The sequence below is a fragment of the Argiope bruennichi genome, chromosome 8 (assembly GCF_947563725.1).
Source record: "Argiope bruennichi chromosome 8, qqArgBrue1.1, whole genome shotgun sequence".
Taxonomy (NCBI): domain Eukaryota; kingdom Metazoa; phylum Arthropoda; class Arachnida; order Araneae; family Araneidae; genus Argiope; species Argiope bruennichi.
In genome coordinates, this window is record NC_079158.1 from 125735575 (window position 1) to 125760174 (window position 24600).

At 26.4% G+C, this 24600-nt stretch overlaps 1 protein-coding gene across 3 annotated transcripts in view; it reads right to left on the bottom strand.

Moving 5' to 3' along the window:
• The window catches only part of LOC129981183 (rab-like protein 6), a 33412-nt gene that overhangs the window by 760 nt on the left and 8052 nt on the right, over positions 1 to 24600 (bottom strand). For 2 of the 3 annotated variants that reach the window (XM_056091914.1, XM_056091913.1), the window contains exons 5-16: positions 23852 to 23946; positions 22368 to 22508; positions 21135 to 21240; positions 20325 to 20428; positions 19181 to 19323; positions 15490 to 15617; positions 10213 to 10312; positions 9743 to 9905; positions 7018 to 7178; positions 3562 to 3599; positions 2248 to 2392; positions 30 to 136 (exon numbers count right to left, since the gene is read on the bottom strand). In XM_056091914.1, coding sequence (XP_055947889.1) covers positions 30 to 136; positions 2248 to 2392; positions 3562 to 3599; positions 7018 to 7178; positions 9743 to 9905; positions 10213 to 10312; positions 15490 to 15617; positions 19181 to 19323; positions 20325 to 20428; positions 21135 to 21240; positions 22368 to 22508; positions 23852 to 23946 — 1431 coding nt within the window. The remainder of the gene's footprint in view (positions 1 to 29; positions 137 to 2247; positions 2393 to 3561; positions 3600 to 7017; positions 7179 to 9742; positions 9906 to 10212; positions 10313 to 15489; positions 15618 to 19180; positions 19324 to 20324; positions 20429 to 21134; positions 21241 to 22367; positions 22509 to 23851; positions 23947 to 24600) is intronic. The other variant, XM_056091915.1, reaches the window with a different exon arrangement.

Below are 24600 nucleotides of genomic sequence, written 5' to 3' on the forward strand. Positions count from 1 at the left end.
TAATTAAAATAAAATACTATATATATTACCTTATTTTTGCTTTTATGTTTGTGTTTCTTCGTCTTAGTTGAACTAGAATCTTCACTCACAGCCTCAGAACCTTCTGGTGTTGCACTGGGTGAAGAACGGCTGGGAACTATAATTCCACATTAAAAAGATTTAAAAATTTTAGAGCATCAATTTAGTATCTCATTTGTGTTAAACAGAATTCTAGATACAAAACTGCATGCTTTGAAACAAAAAATAACATCAATGATTAAAATTAATCAGAAAGTTTGAAAATATGTTTTGGAAAAAAAATATAAAATTTGTTCCACTATATATTAATTTAATTAAAAGTATATGTTATTTTAGTGTTTTCAAATATAAAAATATTAAAAGTTTTTGATTTTTCAAAAAAGTAGCAAGGTTGTAAATGAATACAAAATGAAATGATAATGAAGGAAAATAAGTAAAAGCAGAAAAATCAAATATTGATATTAATTGATATTAATTTTATGATATTATTATTAATGATATTATTTGATATTAATTCCAATAGATTATATATTTTGTTCATTTAGAGTTTATCGATATATTTCATAAATTAAACATGCATCTCATCTTAATCAGCATTTTTCATAAACCATATTTGAGTGCAATAAATATTTGCAGATACTGTACCTATGGATAAGATTTTAGCTGTAAATAGAGTATTTATGAATAAAATATTATTTTTAGATATATACTTATGCATTAAACTATTTGAAAGTACTTTAAAGTTCCACTTTTTTTTAACTTTAAAATATTCTTTATGAAAATGAGATACTGAAATTTAAAATTATTTTGCAAGATTTTTATTTTAACAGAGATATGCAATATTGTTTATGATTTATATTTATTAGATTCTGAATGGTGACTTCCCATAAATCTTATTTTAATCACTAGAAACATATAAAATGCCAAAGAATTACTGTACATACTGCAAAAGTATGAAAAAAAATGGGAACAATGTCATTATTATTGTTCACATATGTATGTATATTAAATAATATTAACACAAAACCTAAAATTTTTTTTTCTTTCAAAAATTTGATATTCTCAGAATTTATGATACAAAACAATTCTCTAAAAGTACATAATTATTATATCCAGTTAGAAAGCAAAATGTTTAACAGTTTCTTCTCTAAAAAATTCATAAATGACAACACTAATCAATGAGTATCTATAACTACATAGACGAGTATCTCTTCAGCATATGGACTGATCATAATTTTCAGATTCCTTGATTTTTCTAAATCTCTAGATTTTTTTTTAATGTAAGCTTATGTAAAAGGCTCCTTTGTCAGATATCTTGAGAAAATTTACAAAAACTGAAGTTGTATATCATAGATGTTATTTAACCTATAATACTCCAAATACTAGCAAATACGATGCCAAACAATCAAATGTCACTTGAATATATATAAACAATTGTGATTTATCACATATGTAATTTTATTGTAAGTTAAGAACAACATTTTATCCAATTTCTGTTTTACATAATTTTGTAATGAGTTCAATTATTCTCAGATGCTCTGCAATTACTTAAAACGTTCAGAATAATCTATACCGTTTAGCAAGTTATCAAAAAAAGAAGAAATGTTTGCTGCTAATGAACAGCAAAGCTTAAAAGATATTTTGTTAATCATCCAAAAATGTAAACAACTTTTTGGAAGTGTCAGAAATCTAATATCATTAGTTTAAAAGGTAGAATCTGCCTAAATTGCAAAATTTTTTAAAGGATAACAGATAAAGATCATAATCTATACATCACAAGAGTTCAAACTAATGGAAACAATTAAATGGAGTCCAAAATATTCTATACATTACAAGAGTCCAAATTAATGTTCCATGATCACTTTTCCCTCTCGCAAATTAGGAATAATGTATTCCATAATTTATATGCCAACTAATCAATTTGAAAATTATCCCTATAAAAAAGTATTTTGTTCATTTTTGTTCCTTTTTCACACTTAATTTATTACTAGACATGTTTAAAATAACTTCTGACTTAACTTCTCACTTCCATTTCTCCATACAAGCAAGTGCTCTCAATTAAAAGTTTAAATGCTTGTTTTCAGTTTTCTAGTTAATTAAAATGTAGAAGAATTAAACTGAAGGACTTATAATATCTTGCAATACCTACAAATAATATTTTATTCATATATACAATGCATACAAATAATACTACTGAATAAAAATATATAAGTTTTAAATTTAAAGTACCACTGGGTGTTTCACTGGATGTCTTTCTTTTAAAATCGTACATATTTTCCAAAATATTTAAGTCCTCAGCCTCTAAACTTAGCATAGTGACCGGGGAAGCAGTTGACTGAATTTCAGAAGAATCTTCTTCCTTCTCTAGAGAAATCTGAAATTTAAAATAAAAATTAAACTTAAAAAAATGTTTTTAAAAACTCAATTGTATTGGAACACTAATGAGTAAGATTTGTTTGTTTGTTTGAATTACTTTTTATTTCCTAATTTTCAATTTAAAATACATTATCATAAATATTATAGAATCTTAAAATCAATTTTTTAGGCATTCATTCTCAATTAAATGGAATAAAGAAAAAACAATTAAACTAGTCAATTAACTGACAAGTTTTGAAATTATTAAAATAATGAAACTTTGAGAATATATTAAGCTCACAAAATTTCAAAACTTTAACACATCAAGATATGGATGCAAAAAAACTCACTAAAAAGATTATAATTTTTATAAATAAGTTAAATAAAAGTGTTAAAAAAAACCTGCAAACAAATTGCTGTCTATAAATAAGTACATTTGTACAGTTAAAAAAAGACGGCATTAAGAAGAAAAGTCTTAGAATTGTCTAGTAGTAAGTTTATTTAAATAGTCAATATGTCATTTACCAATATAATTTAATTTTTGTATTAAACAGTACATAAAAATAAAGCAACTACAATATTTTAGCTATGAAAATAAACATTATACTTTTCATAACAATGGCACAAAATGTTTAGTTGCTAATATATATTTATAAAATACAAAAAAAAGTTCTTTTCATCCTTAGCAATTTATTGCTTAAATAGCACATTCACATAATGAAAGAATGAATTTAGAGTACTTTCTCATCTGTCTTGAGTTTCCTACATAATCTAAAATGAAGAAATTGCTCATCCATTCAATTGCAGTACTTCATGAAACTACTTTAAAAACACATTTTTAAAAAAATATTATTTTGTTACTTTTGCATATTGAGTTTTCAGATAAATAAAAGTGGGAAAAATAATAATAATAAGCACACTAAGTGAACAAAAAATTAATTAGTTGGAGAAAGTGAAATAAAATGTGTTCGTATTCCAAATAGCATTTAAAAGATTAGAAACTACTCATGGCAACATTTTATTTGATACACTAGGAACAATAAAAGCAACATTTTCAAATACAAATGAGTTTAAGATAATAAAAAGAATCAAGATAATTTAATATGTAACTTAAGCTCTATTATATACAATTTGAACAAGCCAATTTTTAATTACAAAAGTCATACGTAGAATGTACAGTATACTTACTGTTTGTTCCATGGAAATAGGTTCTTCGGCTTCTTTTTCTAAAATTAGGTGAAAAAGTAGAAAAGAGTCAAATATTGCTTTATTTATTTATTTATTTAATTTTTACATTTTAATAAAAAAAAATTGGGGTGAAATAATTTTTTTTTTTTAAATTAAACAAAATTGCATGAAAAATGATATCATTCTACATGAGTTTACTTGTCTCCACTAAATAATATATTAATTTTCTTGCTAAAACTAAATATGCTCATTAAAAATGTAAAGAAACAAAGTAGCATCATTGAGAATTAAAGGTCTATATGTTTTGAGAATTTAAATAATATCTTAAAAGAATATATAATAAAAATGTCTTATTCAGCAAAACATTTAGTGTTTTAAAATTAGACAGCAATTTTCTAGATATTAGAATGATAACATATTTTTATAAATCCAATTACCTTACAAGGAAGAACAACAATGTTTAAAAATGGAAACACTAAAAATTTTCATCACTGCTTCAATTTTAATTTAAAGCATATAAAACAAAACTTTATTGAAAGTATATTTAAGCAGAAATCTACTCTACATGGAAAAAATAAGTTATATTTTCATCATTTCAATAATGTAAGAAAAGCCCAAGATGTATAGGAGTAATGAAAATTATTTAACATAACAATGAAAATACATTGTTGTAAAATAAAGCTTGAAAAATATTTAAAAAGTAATTAAAAAAGACTAAAATTATAGGGCAATTATACTGGTACAATTGAAAAAAATAATGATTTCATGTATAATTAATTAAAATTACAAAAATAATCACTTTGGGGTGCTCATTTCTATTTTTCAAAGTAATATATCTATGCTAAATTTTTCAACTCTAGGTCTAATTGTTTATCCTGCAAGCTAACACATATATAACTCATTTTTCTTTAATATTGCATTTGGGCTACTAGTTAGCCTGGCTGTTTTGTCAGGAATAGCCGTTTAAATGGGAATACAGTTTTATTTAATTTCAATTAAATCCCCTCAATCAAATCTCATTTTCTTTTCATGATTTCCTTAAAAATAATTTCAAACATTAAATTATGACAGGCATTTGAGAATAGTTATTTAAAAGTTTAAACATGTTCTGCTCATTATGTATATGAAAATTTCTAATGCAATCAAATTCCAAAATACCATTGAACTGTTGTGGTAATCTACCTGTTAATTATATGTTATTATCCATGCACTTTAAATTTACTTTCATATTCCTCATATAACTAATAGAAATAATGATCAATTTTTAACAATAGAAGAAAATGACATAATCAAATATTGAATGAAATAATAAAAATGGTTTGAATGGTTCAAAACTAAAATTTATTTTTGAAAATTATGATAATAATTTTTTTTTAAATTGTCAAAATTCAGGAAGAATTATACGATCAATAAATTGGTATCATTAATCTCCGAATTATAGTGCCTGCGCCTGTCATACAAGCATATAATTATAACTTCTAAAACTTAAGAATTAAATCATATTATTCAAAGGCACTGTAATTTGATACAAAAGTTGCATATAATACTCAAATTCTTCAATGTGGATATTCAAAAACATGCATATCCAAAATGAAATGAGTCATCCAATTAGTTAATAAAAGAAGTAAAACAGTTAAAATAGTTAAAAAATAATTTTTCAAATTTTCAAAAAGTGTAAAAATTGGTGATTTTGTTTGGAAACAAAATAAAAGAGGATATGATGTGGATTTTCGAAAGAAAAATCGTAATGTTTTGAGCCACTAAGACAAAATAGCATGTGAAAAATACATAATCATAAAACTTTTTTTAAAAATACAGCAAACTTGACATTATCAAAATAGTAAAAGCATCTTGAATTAGATATTTGAATTATACATTTAAAGATGATGATACATTCCCAACTAAAAGAAAAAAGAAAAGAAAAGGGAAAAGGGCTCTTTAAAATAGAAGGAAATGATGAAGAGGGGGATTATCCACCACGTGGCTGGATCTAAAACACACAGGGACAAATGGAAAACTACTGCACCGGACAGGTCAGATGGCAAAAATTTGGACAGACTGTCTTGACCTGTAATAGGCTGTGTCTCGAAGACTGCTTGAGAAAAATGTTTTTGGTAGTTATCAAAATAAAAATAAAAAAATCCCAAAATCTAAATTTTTAAATAATTAAAATTTTTTAAAAATCATTATAAGGTGCATTTTGTTAAATTTTTAAATTGTATTTGCATCACAATTTAGTAACTTTAGTATAAGTGTATTAGTGATCAATGTGCAATAAATGACTAGTGTGTAAAAAATAAAAGTGTAATAAATGATCAATACTATATAGCATTGATCATTTATTTAACAACCTACACACATTTAACACAATTACACATAAGACGACACAACAGCACCCACACAATTTCTTCTTTATTAACAGAAATAGAAATAGAACCATGAAACAATTTTTTTCTGAAAAATTTACTATTGGGACACAACATCAAATTTTATTAAAATTAAGTGACTAACTAATAATTAAATTTTGTAAATATTAAAATTGTATGTTATCATGACTACACAAGTATAACAAACTTGAAAACTCAAACACAATGGAAGTGAATTAAAAAGTCAGTCCTGTATGTCTGCTTTTCAAATATGAAATAAGGTAAATTTAATAAAAGAATATAAAAGAAGGAGATACTTTTAAAATTAAAAATTCTACAGTGTGTATTAAATTAATTACTCTCAAGATAGTAAAAGAAATAGCATGAGCAACAAACTGATAAATTATGACTAATCCTAATTTCTTTTAAAAGTAGAATTAAATTAAACCAAATTAAAAAAAAAGTAAAACCATCAACAGCATCGCCATAATTAAGATTGCCTTTTGCTATTCGATATATATCAAGTATACTTCAACCGTATTTAATTTATCCTTAAAAACCATTTTAACATCAATGATTTCACATGGTTATTATTACAAAACTTCAGTTAGTTGTTATGGACTTGTTAATTATAAAAATAATTTTTCTTTTAACTGCTACAATAAAGTATTAATAGAGTTTTTAAGATAAAGATAGATTTTAAAAAAAAGATGCTAAAAATTAATGAACATATTATGAATATTTAGTATCACAGTGGTATAACTAGTTCTGTGTTTTCCTTATTGATATGAATTTCGCAGTCATCTCAATATTATAATTCAGCCTTCAATATAACAAACAAACATCGATTTCATACTCGATCAATCTAATAATAATGAAAATAATTGAGTATATTTTTCAGCTATTTGTCTTATTCATTATGTGCATGTTCAGCTATTTATTTTATTAGCTATTATGTGAACAAATAGCTAGTAAAATCTTATGAAAAATTCATGTATTTAAGTAAAAAAATACATAATACAATAATAATGAAAAAAATGTTACAGTAGCAGTTTAATATCAATAATTTTTACATTAAAATTAAACATACCTGCTGATTTCAGTGATGTGGGCTGTTCATCTTCACTACTATGATCTGATGGAACCTCTTTAACCTCATGAATAACAGGACTTTTAACATTAATTGCAACATCTTCAGGATCCAATTCATCTTGAAAACCAGCAACCATAGGATTGCCAATATCATCCTCACTAGAAACAAATATATAAAATAGTAAAGGATTTTTAGCTCTTTATTAAGTTATTACTGCAATATTCCCATTTTAAATATGCATAAACATAATCGGCTACTTTGGAAGGAAGAAAATTAAAAATTGCATTTTATAAAAAATTTTAAATTATTGATATATCAACTTGGTTTCAAAATTATGTAAATCCAAACTTTTACAAAAATGTAATTTAATTGGATTCTAGTATAAAAAATTAATAACAAAATATCATTTTAAAAACCTTATAAGTCAGTTCATTGCTTTAGTACTTCTAGTCAAACATTTTTAAAATTCTATTTAATGTACCTAGTGGATATTTGAAAATGTTATTAATGTCTCAAGAAAAATTTATATTTTTCAACTTACACTCTATTTAAACCAAGTAGATGCGCTATATATTTACTGATCACTAGGTTCGATTGTAGTGGCTGTATAGCGTGAAAACACAATCAGCAGGGCTCAGTAGAAAACAACAATGACATTTATTTAACACGAAAACACTAACACAAAGATGACAAGTATTTACTATCGAGACGAACACATAACAGCACATAACAGTCGTTACAGCAAACAGTAGCCCACAAGTAGTAATCGACCACAGCACACAAAGTGGTCAGACAGAATACAGCAGGAGAGGGGATCCTCGGAGCTTCGCTCTACAGTTCTCCAAACAGCTGAAGTTCTCATTGTCTCCACGGTTTAGCTGTATTCAACTGCTGACTCACTACTAAACGACTGGTTACTCCATACACGACACGACGCTGCTTCCACAGTAGACAACAGGACTCGGCACAAAGCTCAGCTCAGCAATAGCTTGGGTCCACACAATGCTGGCACTCTGTCGTTGCTTTGCTATCCTCTCGAAGACTCGATACTTGACTGCGACTCCATTCATGACTGAATTCACTATCTGGTTCATTGCAGCTTGAGACTGTTGTCCTTTTCTTATTCTTGGGAGGCGGGCCAATCTGGGCGTATCTCAGTTTCTATTGGACGAATCATTAAAAATATCAAAGTTTCCAGCATTATCTATTTTATCGCCAAGGTCTGGGATCACAAGCTCGGCACCCGAGCAGCATCCAATACAGATGATTGTAAATCCGTCTTTCCGGTGATAGAACTAACCATGCTGGGAAGCAATATTACAGTTTTGTAACAATATATGTATATACACACATATGGTTAGTTCAATCACTGGAAAGACTGTTTTACGATCAACTCTGTTGGGTGCTGAGTCAATGATCAGAGCTTGAGCTTGGTAAACATTTAGCGACACAACAGAAATTACTGAGCACTTCGAGAGTTTTAGCGATTTACCCAATAGGAACCGAGATACACCTGATTGATCCAGAACATTCTCTGCCCGCCTCCTGGGAACTATAAAAAGCCAGAAGTCTCAAGCTGCAGTGAGTAGTCAGTCGTAGTCGTGTATCGAGTTGTCGAGAGGATAACGAAGCAACGGCGGAATAGTCCAGCAAAGAACAAGCTTTGTGTGGTGCTCAAGCGATTGCTGAACTGAGCTGTGTGCCGAGTCCTTACGTTTTTTATGGAAGCAGCATCGAGTCGTGTGTGAAGTAGCCATTCATGTAGTAGTGAGTCGGCAGTTGGATATAGCTAAAAAAGAGAAGACAGTGGAGATTTGCAGACATTTGGATAGGTCGTATAATGAAGCATAAATTTTACTCCTCCTTTTGAATTCTGTCTGGTTGCTTTGTGTGCTGTGGTTGTTATTTCTACCAATTACTACTTGTGGGCTACTGTTTGTTGTAGTGTGCTGCTGTGTGTTGTCTGTATTCGTCTCTATTCTGTATATTTGTCATTTATGTACTAGTGTCTTCGTGTTTAATAAAAGTCGTTGTCGTTCATTATTAAGGCCTGCTGATTGTTTTCACAAAATACACCCACTACAAGCGACACCGGTGACTTCAAGGACTTAGTAGAATTGAAGTTCCATAACAATATATATACATATTACACCAATGTAATCAGTATGAAGTTTATTATAAATAATTATATATACTGACATTGGAATAATACTTATTTTTCTTAACAAAAAATGTGTGTTCTGCTGATATTTGTTATTTCAGTTGCATACATCATTAAAAGGCAGTTTTTATTAATTCTATAAAAATTCTAGTTTTCCTCCAAAATGCATTTATTTTCATAAGCAATTATACAAATGTTAATGTCTTATAGTTGAAAGTGCTTTGTTTTGCATCATTTTTTCAGATTAACAGATTTAATATTTTGTCTCAGTGAACCATGATAACCAAAAAGCATAAATTAAATAATGCTATACAAAGTTAGCCTTCCAAAAGGTAAAACAGAAAATTTTATCTTCAAAGTAATTTTGGGCATAATTATCCTCTTTGTGTGTGTGTGTGTGTGTACAAATTTCTAAGAACTTCACATTACAAAAAAGAAGTCACAAGTCAAAAAATGCAATATACCTAAAATTAAAATTTTATCTTCAAGGGCCGAAGAAAAACAAAAAACAAGAGAGAGAGAGAGAGAGATTTTAAAAAAAGCATGTATAAAATGTTATACCTCTCAGATTCTACATCCGGAATATCCGAAACATTTTCTGTTGCAGTATTCTTCGGAGAATCTTCTAAGAATGAGTTAAATGTTTGGTCGGCATCCTCAGGAACGAAATCATCAACAGAGGCTACATTTTCACTGTTGACTGTTGCAGGTTTAACAATATTTTCTGGAGAGAGGAAAACAAAGGTATAAATTCTAAGAATCAATTCATGTATTTTTATCAACCTATAGAAACATATGTCACGAGTCAAATGAAACTGATTATGTTGATTATTTTGTAAATAAAATCCCCATTTTATGAATTCTATTCAAAATATCTATCTACAGAACTAATATACCATATTTATTGTTTATTTGGTAAAAATAACAAATAAAAAAAATTCCATCTTTACTAGGGGAAACTTTACAACTTATATCACTCAATTTGAAATAAAACAAGATATAATCTAATCACAAAAATTATAAGAAATTACCATTTTTTGCATTGTTTTCTTGGGAAGTACTTTTTGAACTTGGGCTTGAAGATTTATTGAAAAGTCTCGAAATAAATCCAGATTCTTGCTTCGGTGGTTCCTGATGAAACAAGAAAAACATTATCTTAAATCTAAAAAGTCATAAAATATTATTTGTGCATTCCTGGTGAACACTACAAATAAGAATTACACTATATTCATACCATATGAGGAGTAAACTACGAATTTGATTATGAAATTGAATAGTAAATGCAGAATTAGAGGAATAAGTTTAAACTCACATTAATAAACTGTGGACATGAGATTAGGTATTGTGTGTGTATGTAAATATGTTGCAAATTCTGATAAGTCATGCAATAACTTGTAAAAAAAATGCTTTAGGTTTTGGTGTGACAGCAATGTTTATATATATATATATATGTGTGTGTGTGTGAACTCAATTAAATTTTCCTTTATTTTAAAAATTAATTCATCTTCTCATCAATCCATTCAAAGATGGAAACGCTTTTCCTTGTGAATCATGTTTGCCACCACTCTAAAAAAATATTATTACAGTCATTAATTTTGTGACATTGATATGATCCAATGAATATTATAAACAACAGAATTGCAGATTCAGTAATTTTCTCTTCAGCATCTCTTTCACTTAATGGGAAAATCCCTGTCCTGAAAGCATAAAAACCAAGTGCAAGTTGAAAATTGTTTCTTTTTGTCTTGGACTTCTCAACACAGAACATGGTACTTTGATTCATGGTCAAGTGTCAAAAACATACTTTAAAATCATTTCTAAGATGAGCATTTATGCCTAACTACTATAAGAATGATATAAATTAAATATCAACATAAAGTCTCTTTTTATCATATCCATAACCAAGGTTACTTGAAAGTAGAAAGTTAGGCTCATGAAGACTGAATGCAATGATGAAGTAGAATAGAGAGTAGGGTTCTTTGTCCTAATGTTAGGTTACGAAACAAATGAATCATTTGAAAGCACTTTTAGCAATTAAAAAAACTTTTTCTAAGTCAGGTTTATTTGTTGAAATGTTTTTAATGAGCCACACATTATGAAATAATTCATTGCAAGATCCCAATAGTAGAACTTTTCAATGATTGTAATTCATTAAGGGTGGTATGTAGGAAGATAATTGGATATTATGGTTTCTAATTATACAAATAAGTTCTGAGTTCAACCTATTGCCAAATGTAAACATCTCTTTTCATGTGTCTTCTTACCCCAGTTTTGACCAAATAAAAGCATAGAGAGTTCCTGTAATAATTAACTCTTTAGTTCCAAATTTTTTGTTCCTTTATTTTATTCTGTAAGTATTATATAATTTTTTTGTTCCTCAACACAAAGTGATTTAAAACATGCTGCAGCAAATTAAGGTATCATCAAAAGTAATGTATATAAGTAACCAAAAATATTAGCATTAGGTAATTAAAACCTATTATTGAAGCAATCTAAAATTAAAAATATTTTGGAAATGAAACTAAATTATTTCGGAATTGCAACTAAAAAATTATTTCTGATTTAAACTAAAAAAAGAACAGAAAAAGCATCACTGTATTTAGAGAGCACAAATGTAGCTACTACTAAAACACAGATGAATCAAGACAATAGTAATAAAAACCAAGTTAATAGGAAGAAAAGTATCGAAATTAAGCCAAATAAAATAAGAATCCAGAATGGGAAAGCTTATGTTAAAAAATGTTTTGCCTGCCGCTTGTATATTCTTTCCTTTTTGTTTTTCATAATTGGTTTGAGTGTTATTATATGGTTATTTTATGTTATTGTATTTTTGCTAATAGTAGTCATATTCTTCTAATTTATTGTTTTCTTTTCTATTCTGTAAAAATGGTGTATCACTTAGGCCTAATTTCAGGGGATTTTCAGGTCACGAGGAATCAATACTGTTGGACATTTTAGTCTGTATTCCCCACAAAAAAAATCCCTGCCTGAGGGTGTCCCTTGAGAAAGTCTTCAGGCCAGATTCTTATTTTATATGGTTTAATTTTGATACTTTTTTCCTATTAACTTGGTTTTTATTACTATTATATATATATATATATATATATATATATATATATATATATATATATATATATATATATATATATTAGATTTAGAGATATTAAAAATCACAGTATGTATATAATGATCTCAAAATCTAAATTAAATCCTAGTTAATTTCCTAATTTTTATCTTAATTTAACCCATATTAACTTAATTCTTAAATGTTCTCTTAGTTTCTATTCTATATAAGTCCACCTTTTTTATTTAATTAATGCTAAATGAGCTCAGTAAAATTGCTGAAATCAGCAAGTTCCAACACTTCGAGTGAAGGGATAAAAATCTTTCAGGCTTTACAAATTCTTTTAAAATATACCTAAAATTCCATTTTCTAAATTGATACATGTAAAGAATCCCATCAGAATCTCAATAATATTAAACACCAGGAAAAATTCTTCGGCCTCTTTTGCCCTTGTGTTGCACTGTAGATTGACGTATTTCGTTGTTTCTTGCTTGTACATAATTTATGCCTTCCGGGATGGAATAAAGCAAAGTTTTAAAATTACAAAAGTGTCTTCTCTATTCAACTACGAAACTGCCTTAAAAAAATGTGTTTCTACATTGTATATGTGTGTGTATGTATATATATATATATATATATATAAATACTGTAATTTTGAATTGTTTTATTTTGTGACTATAAAAATATACAGGAATTAAGACCATATGGTTTTTACAATATATCAGCATTGTTTTGTCGGATATGTGTTGATCTTATATATCACTATAGCCCTGTGTCTATCAGATTTCACTTTGCTCCAAATTAGATATGCGCAGAAGTGTATGAAATATCAACATATTTCTGCATCCCATTTTCCATGGTGATTCTTTCTTTTCTTGATTATGATACATAAGATTCTTATTAGAATTTATATTGATTTTTTTTTAAATCTAAATATGTTAGTGTCAAAACTAAATAGTATTATATAATAATGAATGAGTTCAGTTTTTGAAACAGTTTTACATAATTAATATGATATAATACTGATAAATTGTAAAATCAGGTCTTCGTTTCAATTTTTGAGGTATACTGACTTTTATTTATATCATACAGAAACAATATACAAAATGTGCTTTTTAATTAAACACCCCATTAAAATTGAAACTACACAATTCCACTTTTTTTATTTGTTTTATTTCATAAGAAAGCCAAAACTTTATATACACTTTAATAGAAAAGCAGCTATTAATTCCATCCTCATAAAAATCCGCTGCCTGATTTGACAACCACAACAAATAAAGATCATTATCATTGTTGTCATGCTGATCACCAAGATATTTTTAAAAATGCAGGAAACTAGGCACTAACTTAGCATCAAGTTGTTTCCAGCCAACTGATGAGTATGATTAGCCACAAGTGATAGGTATTGTCATGAAGCAAAACATTCTCCTTACACAACATGCCTTTTATTTTGAATTGCATGACACATTTTAGTTCATGTTCTCACAATAGATCCCCGGATTTATTATATCACCATAACGTAAAAAAAGAAAAACAAAATTTTCTTGGGTAACTTTGAATATTGCCATTTCAAGGATTGTTGTTTAAATTCTGGTATAACAGTGATCGCACAGGTTTCATCATGACAATTTGACTTACAAAAATCATCACCAAAAATCTTTGTATCGCTCAAGTAATAGGCTAATTTTGTGTGTGTGTGTGTGTGTGTGTGTGTGTGTGTGTGTGTGTGTGTGTGTGTGCGTGCGTGTGTGCGTGTGTGTGTACTCAATCAAAAATTTTCAGTATGAGCACAACTTAAAATAATTGTTCTATCACAATTCTATAAAGAACACTTCTACAAACTTGAAGAAACTTATTATATGAAGATGAGTTCATAAACTGTCTATTCACTTTTACTTTTCCATCAACTTTCAGCCTCAAGGTTTCTGTAATGAAAAATTCCATTCCTTATCATGTTCATTCATGCAGTCATCTTTAAATGCTCAAACCCATCTTCTTAGCATCCCTTTGCTCAAAATGTTTTCTCCATATACTTCACAGATCTGCTGATGAATTTCATCCACTTTTACACCTTTAGCATTGAGAAAGTAAATAGCAGAGCATATTTATTTTCTGAGTTTCATATTTGGTGTGATTTTCAACTGATTGAAGCATTTTAAATATTCATGAACAAATATAAATATAGTTGAAATCTTTCGTAGTGGTGTCTGTGGTCTGTATTCATAGATAGAAGTATTAATGTGCACATGCAGAATGGTAGTTGCAGCAAAGCTGAAATCAAATTTTATGAAGGTACTACCTTAAAATGCATGTGTCGTATATATATAAATCAATCCCATCTTCTTTTTTCTTTTTCTTTTTTTTTAATACTTTAAAAGAATAAGCTCATAAAGAAAAATCACAAAAAATATGAACAAAAAGTCTTCTGCCCTCAACTTTCATTATACTAACAAAATACTGCATGTTTTGTACTTTTTAATTATCTGAGTGAAATTAAATAAGCATTTTAGATTATGACCTTTTATTGGAATCAAAATTATCTAATACATATCTATTATTTTAAGGCAAAAGCCATATACTAAATACCATTCCAACTTGCTACTTGAGCCATTGTATTTATAACTACACAAATTTAGTATGGAATTTAATGCAGATCTTCACTTTTAATAATAAAACAGTAAATTAATTTCATACTTCTACTTCTTACTATTTATCAGATGGATTTCTCAAACACAAATTTTGTTCAAAATCTGGCAGAATTCTACAATTTAAGAATAAAGATCACAAATCAAATTTTATCTCCTGGTTTGTTTATTTTTTCTTTCTTTCCTTTTATTTATTTATTTATATTAAACAAAAAGATAGAAATTATTTCAAAAATACTTTTTTTAGACTAAAGGAAATCCAAAATATACAGATACATCAAAATATTGAAATATAATTCTTTCAAATACTCAACTGCAATATTTTCTTTATGCATGTTATTATGCTAAATAAGAAAAAGTACTTTAATTGTTTGCATGATATGTTTGTTTACATGATATTTTTATTATATAACAAAAATACAGATTAAATATCAACTTTTTTTTAAATGCTGCTCAGGCAGAAAAATATTTTTTAAATACTAATCAAAACTACATATAGAAAACAGAGGGAAAATTACTCTTCCCTACAGATAAAGCATCCTTGATAAAATTATTGAAATTGCTCGATAAATTACTGAAAGAATAGAGACAGGTCTTACTGGAGAAGTTATGGGAGCTGCCGGTGGAGCAATGACTACAGGAGCACAAGAGTTATCACCAACAGACTGAGATAAATTGGCAGGCATAGAAATACTTTTGGGTGCCATTTGTGGTGGAGAAGAATAGCCTAACAATGAAAGCTAAAATCATTCTACATTTTTAAGGAATATATACAGAGAGATACATACAAAACCAAAGTTATTGTAATTTTGAATGAACTTTTAATCAGCATACATTACAAAATTAAAAATAAAATATTTCAAAAATAAAAACTTTCAAGCTGTATTGCCCTTAGTTTTTAATATATTTATTATCAATTAAAAGATTATCTACATTTAAGCTGGCTCTTTAAGACAATTAGCAATAAAAACCAAAATAATCACTAAAGCCATTATAACACACACAAAAAAAACAATAAAATTATTTCTTATAATATTGCACATTCAAACAGAATAATTTCAACATAAATTCAAATTATTTAAAAAATTTCAGCATATTTAATAACATGAAATTTCATCAAAATAAGTTTTATTATATTATTCTCAGTAAGATTTTTTTAAATTTTAAATCATAGTTCTCTCAGTTTTTATTTTAAATCATAATTGAAGCACTTCCATATTCCTTCAAATTATCTTCAGAAAAAAAAAAAGATTAAATACTTTTTTTATATGATTACATTCTTTTTTTTTTTTAATTTTGCTAGTAAAATTTACCACTATCAAATCTTAAATAACTGAAAAAGTGTCTTGTATAGATTTTTATTTAAAAAGTAATCAGATATGATCTTTTCAATTCCCAGTAATATTACAGAATAATGAAAAACAAACTAATTCACCACAGTCAATAAACTTGGTAAAATAATTATAAGCAAAAAACATGTTTATGAAATACACTATCTGAGAAAAAGTAGCCAGATTTTTTTGGATTCACATATTTTTTCAAATAATGAAATTCAAAGGCAAGTTGATTGAACTGTCCTCAAATTCCAACCAAGTAAGAATTTATATGAACTTTACTTTTCTAATGAAGCCTTGAGAATTAACCAGAACTGAAGAAGAAAATGTTTCCTCAGAAAACATTTTCTGAGACTAAATGACTAAACTTTTTTCAATGGTTTTATTTTTGTGCAGAATACTTGCATGCATCTTTGTACAAATAGCATAAATACTTGAAAAAATATATATAATGGATTTATTAAAAAAATTACAAATTATTCCACATGTTAATTACTTATAACATGCAGAGTTTTCAATGAAATTATAAGAAGTATAATTTTTGACAATGTGTTATAAACATGCTACAGTAATATTAAAAGTAAATGCTTTGAATACTCTATGAAATATGAATATTTGTAATAATAAATTTATAACTGCACATAACTGCCAAAATGCAACATATTTTTCATTATAATTTAAAAGTCAGACATATATAGCTGCTTAAATAAAAATTCCAATTGAACATTACTAAAATTTGGAAAAAAAACTAATGTCATACCAAGATTAATTTTAGCTGTTTTCTAACAGAAGGTAAATAATGAGGGATTTTCCACAAACTGATATTTTTTAAATTTGAATCCTTGACTTGTATTAAATAAAATACAGTACTATGCCATATATTTATGATATTAATAAGTTAAATACTTAATTTAAATTTCAATAAAATATATTTTATTACATTATTCATAATAAATGCACAAATATTAAAACTATAACAATGTGAAATTTTATATACATTATGAGCTTAAAAGCAAATTTAATACTTTTAGGCAATTGGAAACAAAGTCAAATTTTTGGTATTCCATTGATACAAAGAGAGCTTTGTACCACTTCAATGGAATTATGCAAATTTAAGACAGCCTTGTGTTTTACTTATCCTATAAACACATGAATTGCTGATAAAAAGTGAAGCCATTTTATACAGCAATGCGGTACTCTATGTGGAAAGCTATCTACTGATTTTTGGAATAACAGAATTGCATGTCATTCTTATACACAAAAATTAGTCAAAAATTGTGCATAAAGATTTAACTCAAATTTGACAATCCAATTCATCTTACTAATAGTATAATATATTCACAGTAATAGTAAATATTCACTTCATTAATAACTGACACATCTATAAAGTATGCAAAACATAAAAGTGTTAAAATACTGTTAATTTTATATTGTATATCAAATTAAAATTCTAGTATAAATCAGAATGAACCAAATCATTTTTTATACTAACATTATGACCAACATTTTAAAAAGCATTGTTATTTATGATATCTAATTTACTGTTATTTAAATTCAGCACTTAATCTTTATTGTTATATAAGTAAATGGCAAATTTTTGATCTTCATACAATTCAATTGTGCAAATAACTTTAAGAAATATCAATTTAAAGAGAATCCCTCATCATTCAGCTTCTTCGATATTGCAAGGCATCTTTTGTCATATTTAATAGTAATCAAATGGAATTTGTATATAAGTTATGAAGGAAAATTATGAAGAAAAAACAAACTAAAAATATTTATTATACATATTCCTATTTTCTAGATTGTCCATAGTATTTACTTTTAATTTTAATATAATAAAATTACCTGAAGCTCATTGTCCTATATTTTGCAATTTATTTCATAACTTGGTTGAAAACTGTGCATGTTATAAAAAATATCCAGCAAAATTTGAAATTTTCTGATAAATCGTTTATAGTTTTTGTTATATATATACTATATTCTGAAACATATTATTGTGCTTACCAAACAAACTACTGCTAAAAATTGCACACCACTGTCAGCATTTTGAAAAAATGGGGCAAAAAAAATCATTTTTATTTTTAATTTATGGTCAATCACCTAAATGTCCTAAAGATTAGCTCTTTACTGCAAAATGTGTTTCTGTATACTCTTTAGATGGTCAAAATTCGATAGTTTACTCAGATTTTCCAAACAAACTTTTTAAAAAAAATGCGTACATTCAAAAGTATCAGAACATTTTTAATCTGACTGTATATGTTTAAACAGTAATTAAGTCAATAAATAGACTGATACAGTTGCTAATTCATTTGCATTTTACATTCTGTATATTAGAAAACAATTAAGAATGCAATACGCTGCAAATTTTCATATCAAAATAAGGTTGAAAATTAGTTGATAGTTAATGTAATATAGTTAGTCATTCATTAGGCAAGTTATGACAAAGGTACATACACAAAAAAGATTGATTTGTAGAAGCTGTACTTAGTACATGACTGTTGTTAGCATATGTTGGTTTACAACAGAAATATAAAAGTTCGCGAATTCCACAGCTGAATGTGAATATTATTGGGAGAGCAATATGGATGTCTAGCATTATTTCTGCAATTTCAGCTGTATTCCATAATCATGATTTTAAAGTTTGAGTTCTTGTTAGTGCTTGTATTTGTTGAAATGTCTTTCAAACACTCTAAAAAAAGGTTATTTTGTTATCAAACACTCTAAAAAAAAGTTATTTTGTTAAAAGTTATGTTGTAAAATTGAAATTAAGTAATCTGAATCTTCTGAAGTCAGAAGCATGCTAAATATGCATCAGCCATATTGTTTCAGTACATGTTATATGCTGTTCCTTCAGTGGTGATTCCTTCGTCTGAGTAACTGAGGATCAGAAACACTAAAATAATTCTGCAAAATAAAATTAAAGTTCTTAAAAAAAACTGCATAAAAAAATTACTTGGTGTAATTGGTGATTGTTCAGCTGTGCCATTTGCTTGATTAACAGAGAAGGCATTCACAGATTCTATGGATGGGGAGGTTGGTACTTGCGACAGCTGTTCAGCAACTTGTCGACGGCGATTAGTTAAATGATCAAGAAATCTAATAAAAAATAAATAATAAAATAATTTCAACATTACTTAAGAGCAACAACATAAAAATTGATATCATTTGAATCAGTTGGTAAAAAAAGTTGCATTTTTAAATTAGAATTTTTTTAAAAGTTTTTTAAAAAAATGATGGATGTGAAAGCAAATTCTACTAAAATTTAACTCTTATAACAATACATTTTTTTTTTTTCAGGATTAAAAAAAATAGTTTGAGAAATAGATATTTTGAAATTAGTTTTTAGAATTATTACAAGAAAGAAAATTCTAATTACCTGAATACATCATCAAACAAATTCTCAAATATGAAAAAGCATTTTTTTTTTTTTTTTAAATTCTGACCGATACATATATCAATGTCTATAACCTGAATTCCCTTTATAAACTAAAGAAATAGCAATTGCAATGTACCAAAAGCATATAGTTTATCGATTTCTATAACAGTATTGGATAAATATTATACATTTGAAAGTTAGCATTTGCATAAACAATATGATTCTAGGTTATAATATTGAAAATGATGGTTTTTAATAATATTATTATAAGAAATTTAATAATCAGAAACCGATAGTAATACAAGATACAAAGCAGAAAGTTCATAAAATCAAACTTTGTTCTCCACAACTGTAGAAAATACAGAGCTAAGTATATACAGATTCTAATCTCATCATACAAGCAACATCCTGTTTTATTTTTAATGTGATAATTTTCAATATCTGAATTCAACATCTATTTTATCAACTACTGACTTTTTCAACTGACTTAGGCAGCATATGTCATACTATCTTCCCAAAAATATTTTGAATGGAAATTTTATAATGTAGCATGAAAATTACTTAAAAATGTGGAAATAAAATTTCTGAATCAGAATAATATATGCTGTTTAAATCATTGCATTATAAATATTAAAATTAATTTATAATTTCTATATAAATATTTTTTAAAAAAAAATTTATACTTGCAATTATTTGCAAAATTTTGGTACTTTTTACTTACACATCATAATTCTGCTCTTCAGATTCAGATAAACAATCCAACTCTTCAACTGTAGCTTGAATTTCACTGTTGTTGATTTCAAGTTGCTTCAACAGTGTTTCTCTCTATGAATTTTAAAATTACAAACCTTTACTTAGAAAAAAAAATGTTAATCATTACAAATATTAATAATAACTCCTAAAGGAAAAACAATGCTAAATTTATATTGTCATTTCACTAAAAGATTATATTGTTGAAACGAATTTAGAACTTTATTGCATTGGCTTAAAAGTACAATAAACAAACCCTTTCGTTATTAAATATGGCACACTATGCACAAGATATTATTTGATTTGCTATTTATATTAAATAAATTATTTTGAATAACAAAAGTGTGGCAAAAAATTGCTCAAAACAATATATAAGAGAATATAATGATTAAAAAATATGACTGATCAAAATATTTTTATTTTCAAACTTAATAAAAATTTTGATATGAAATAAATATCTTCTAATTTTTTTACTTTAGTTCTAGAAAATGGGCCAATGGTTATGATTATTCTTTTAGAACATTTTAAAGCAAGGTGGGGAAAAATTAGCAGACAGATAGGTACAAATAAAAATAAAATATGAATGCAAAATGAATAAAAATTCACCAATTTCCAATTCAAAAAAAAAAATTGATAAAATTTCAAAAAAAGTGAATTAAAAGCAGATAGGTTTATAATAGAATTTAAATATCAAGTTGCAAATAAGAGAAATAGAATTCATTTTAGAAAATAAATAGTTAATAATACATTTATTTGTAATTTAATAAAGCCTAGCTCTAACCTGCAGTTGAAGAAAAGGAAGATTGAAAAACTTATGCAGATATTTCAATCCAAAACCATTCCTCATTGAACCTTCTGCATATCTGATTTGAGCACTATCACCAGGTCTATAAAAATAAGTTAATCTTTCAGTAAAATGTTTTTAATTAAACTAATAAATATAAGAATCATTAGCTGATACATAAAAACTATAATATAAATAAAATATTATATCAAGTGCAAGATTTCATTGACATTTACTTTTAAAAACAAATCTTAAACTATACAAATTGTATATGATGATATAAAAAAGATTTTAACAAATTCATGTTCATATAGAGATTTCAGGCTAAATTGTAAAAGTAACATACTTTAAATTGTTATTGCACATTTCATTCATTTTAAGGATTATCTCAGAATTTTAACACAAATTAATTTATGATGTTAAGTAATTCATAGATTGTGATTTACATAGACCCTTGGCAAACAGGTAATTAGCTTTTGGAATTCTGCAATATTTAGAATTAAGAATTTATTTGTTTACTAATAAATTCATAAATTGAATCAGCAACAAACAGATCATAAAAGCCCTTAGCAACCATAAGCCTTTTCTTTCACTTTAATTATTCTTACTATTCATAAAGGGCATGACATTTAGCTATTTGCCTTTTGACTCAAACAATTCTTTTTTGAGATAAGCTCATTGCTCACTTTTCCAGAATTTTCCTTATTAAATTCCATTACATAGTTTGGCAAACCATCTTTCTCAAATGATGGCAATCATAATATTTCAATAAAGAAAATAATGCAACTCAAAGATCAGTCTTCTAATTCTATCATAATTTACTCAAACGTGGGCTTCAAAGATTTTTAAATATCACCACAAAAGTTATCAATCTCTGTAATATACAATTCTAAATAGGATTTGAATGTAGCAAATTTTCTCTTTTCAAAAAAGAAATGTAAAATACACTTTTCATAGAGAGCTTCTAAGCTCTATTCTAAAAAGCAACTATCACCTCATCTGAATAAAAAATGAAAATGAAAAGTATGTGTTAAAAATTTTAATAAAATGGAATTAGTGAAATACATTTTTAACGTAACTTTTAATACAACACAATATACATAATTTTCAATTCCAAATTGCAAAAATGATTTTTATTCAAAAAATGCATAAAACAACAAAACTTTAATAAAATTAAAAGCTCTATTATGAGGGACTAAAGCATTTTGATAATACAAACAATTTGAATACCGTTCTAAGCTGTCTATGAAAAACCGGACCTGATCCTCAGTTACAGTACGATGATGTCCCATATCCCTATGGTTTGCTAAAACTAAAACTGGAATGTGATGTGGAATGAGAGGCAATTCTTTCTGAACGTAAGCAAAAGTCCTATAATAAGATGCAAAGAAATATAATGATTTATCTACCTACAATTTTTTTTTAAATAAAAATAACAAGTCTATTTCATATTAAAAAATAATAATTAAAGAAAATACTATTTTTTAGAGAAGAAAGAATGTTTTAACATAAACTATTTTCAAATATTAAAATCTGTAATCTAATAATAATTTAACTAAAAATACAAGTGTTTTAACACATATGACAGTGTGAATTAAACTGGTCTGCTATGTGATGCTAATTAAGTTTAATAATAATGAATAAAACATATAAGAAAAAACTTAATTCATGCATTATGATTATTAATGTCCAAACTAAATATTAATATAGATTTTAAATATATATCAGACTAAAAAATTAAAAATAAACATAGAAAAAAAAGCTATACATAAAGCTATCTAAACTGGATAACTATTACTACATAATGGGACTATTATGTTTTTAACTATATTAATCCTCCCAAATCTATTTAAATTTTTTCTTCACACTTTTAAAATCCCCAAAATAAAATTACATGAAAAAAAAAAAAAAAACACTGTCTGGTTATATCACTATACTTAACTTACAGTGTTACTTATTTATTTTGTTTTGAATAATAATTACAGCTTCAGATATCACAAAAGATAAACTTGTTTGGAACCTAAGATCTTCTTATTAAAAACTATAGAATGAGATATTTGGTTCCAAACTTAAAAGATACATAAAAGCATCTATATGATATGACAATAACATAGAATTTTTTCTTATATCATCATTATCAAATCCAGCCATGTATTCCATATATCTTAGTTCAAAACTGATAGTAAAGATAATAATACACTGCACAGTTGGAAATAATTATTAATAATGAATTTAAAGGAGAAAAATATTTAACTGGATTAACCAAAATACTTGGGAGTCATTTTTTTGTGTGGTTATTTTAAAATAATGGATAAAAAGTGTTAAAACTTAACAATTCCAATCACTACTTTCCACTTCTACTCAAACACTAAAATGGGGATATAAAGAATAGATCATTAAAATAAACTTTAATTATATACTGAAATAGTTTTGCACTAACAAAATAAATCATTTCTGAATTCTGTAATTTAGTTTCATTAAACAGAAATAAAGAAAAATTTACCATGACTCACACCTGATATTCGGTACATCTATTCTAATTAGATTACACCTTCTTTGCAATCTTATAACAATAGTAGAGAAGGGGTCATCTAATAAGATAGATGGTTTTGTACAATTAAATATTATCTATAATGCACAGGTGCGTAATGCTGCAGTCGACATGTTAAAAAATTGTTTGTCAGTTATTCGATTAAAAAAGGAAATGCACTAACCATTGTTTTGTTATGTCAAAGACTAATATAACACCATTTGTGCCCTTGTAAACATCAATGAATTCAGCATCAAGAGCAGCTTCCTCAGGAACCTGCTGAAGAGACAGTGAAAATTCAAAACAAAGTATGAACAGTTTACTTTAATTATTTTTACACTTTACCTATAAATAAATACACTTAAAACTAAAAATATAAAAGGATTCTTATATGAAAACTCTGCTCACATTCATTTATAAATAGCTTTAAATATATTTATATACAAGAAATTATTAGACTGTAGATGACAAAAAAACTAAATTGCTGTACATAATCTTACTGCAATAATATAATGAGTGGATACAACAGACAGTAAGTTCTATTTTGAACAATATTTAAGAGGACCATACTAGCAAAAAATTAAATAATCTATTTTTGGAAATAACTTCAGAATACATTCTTAATTATAGTTTTCTTACAGTTAGTTACACCAACTTCAAGTCAATTGATAACTAAAGATATATAAATATTAAACAAGGCTATCAATTGCAAATAATAGTTTTAAATAAGAGTTACAGGAGTAAATTGGAACAGATAATCAAGTACTAATCTAATTAAAAGTTATGAGAAAATTCGTTTTTATATCATATGAGGTGGATGCACTGGAGTTTGAATAGAATGCATGAACTCTACAATTTTAAATCTCTAGATAAAGTAATGTTAGAAAAATTGGTTTAGCAATTAAAAACAGGTTAGATAATTTGGTTTATTTT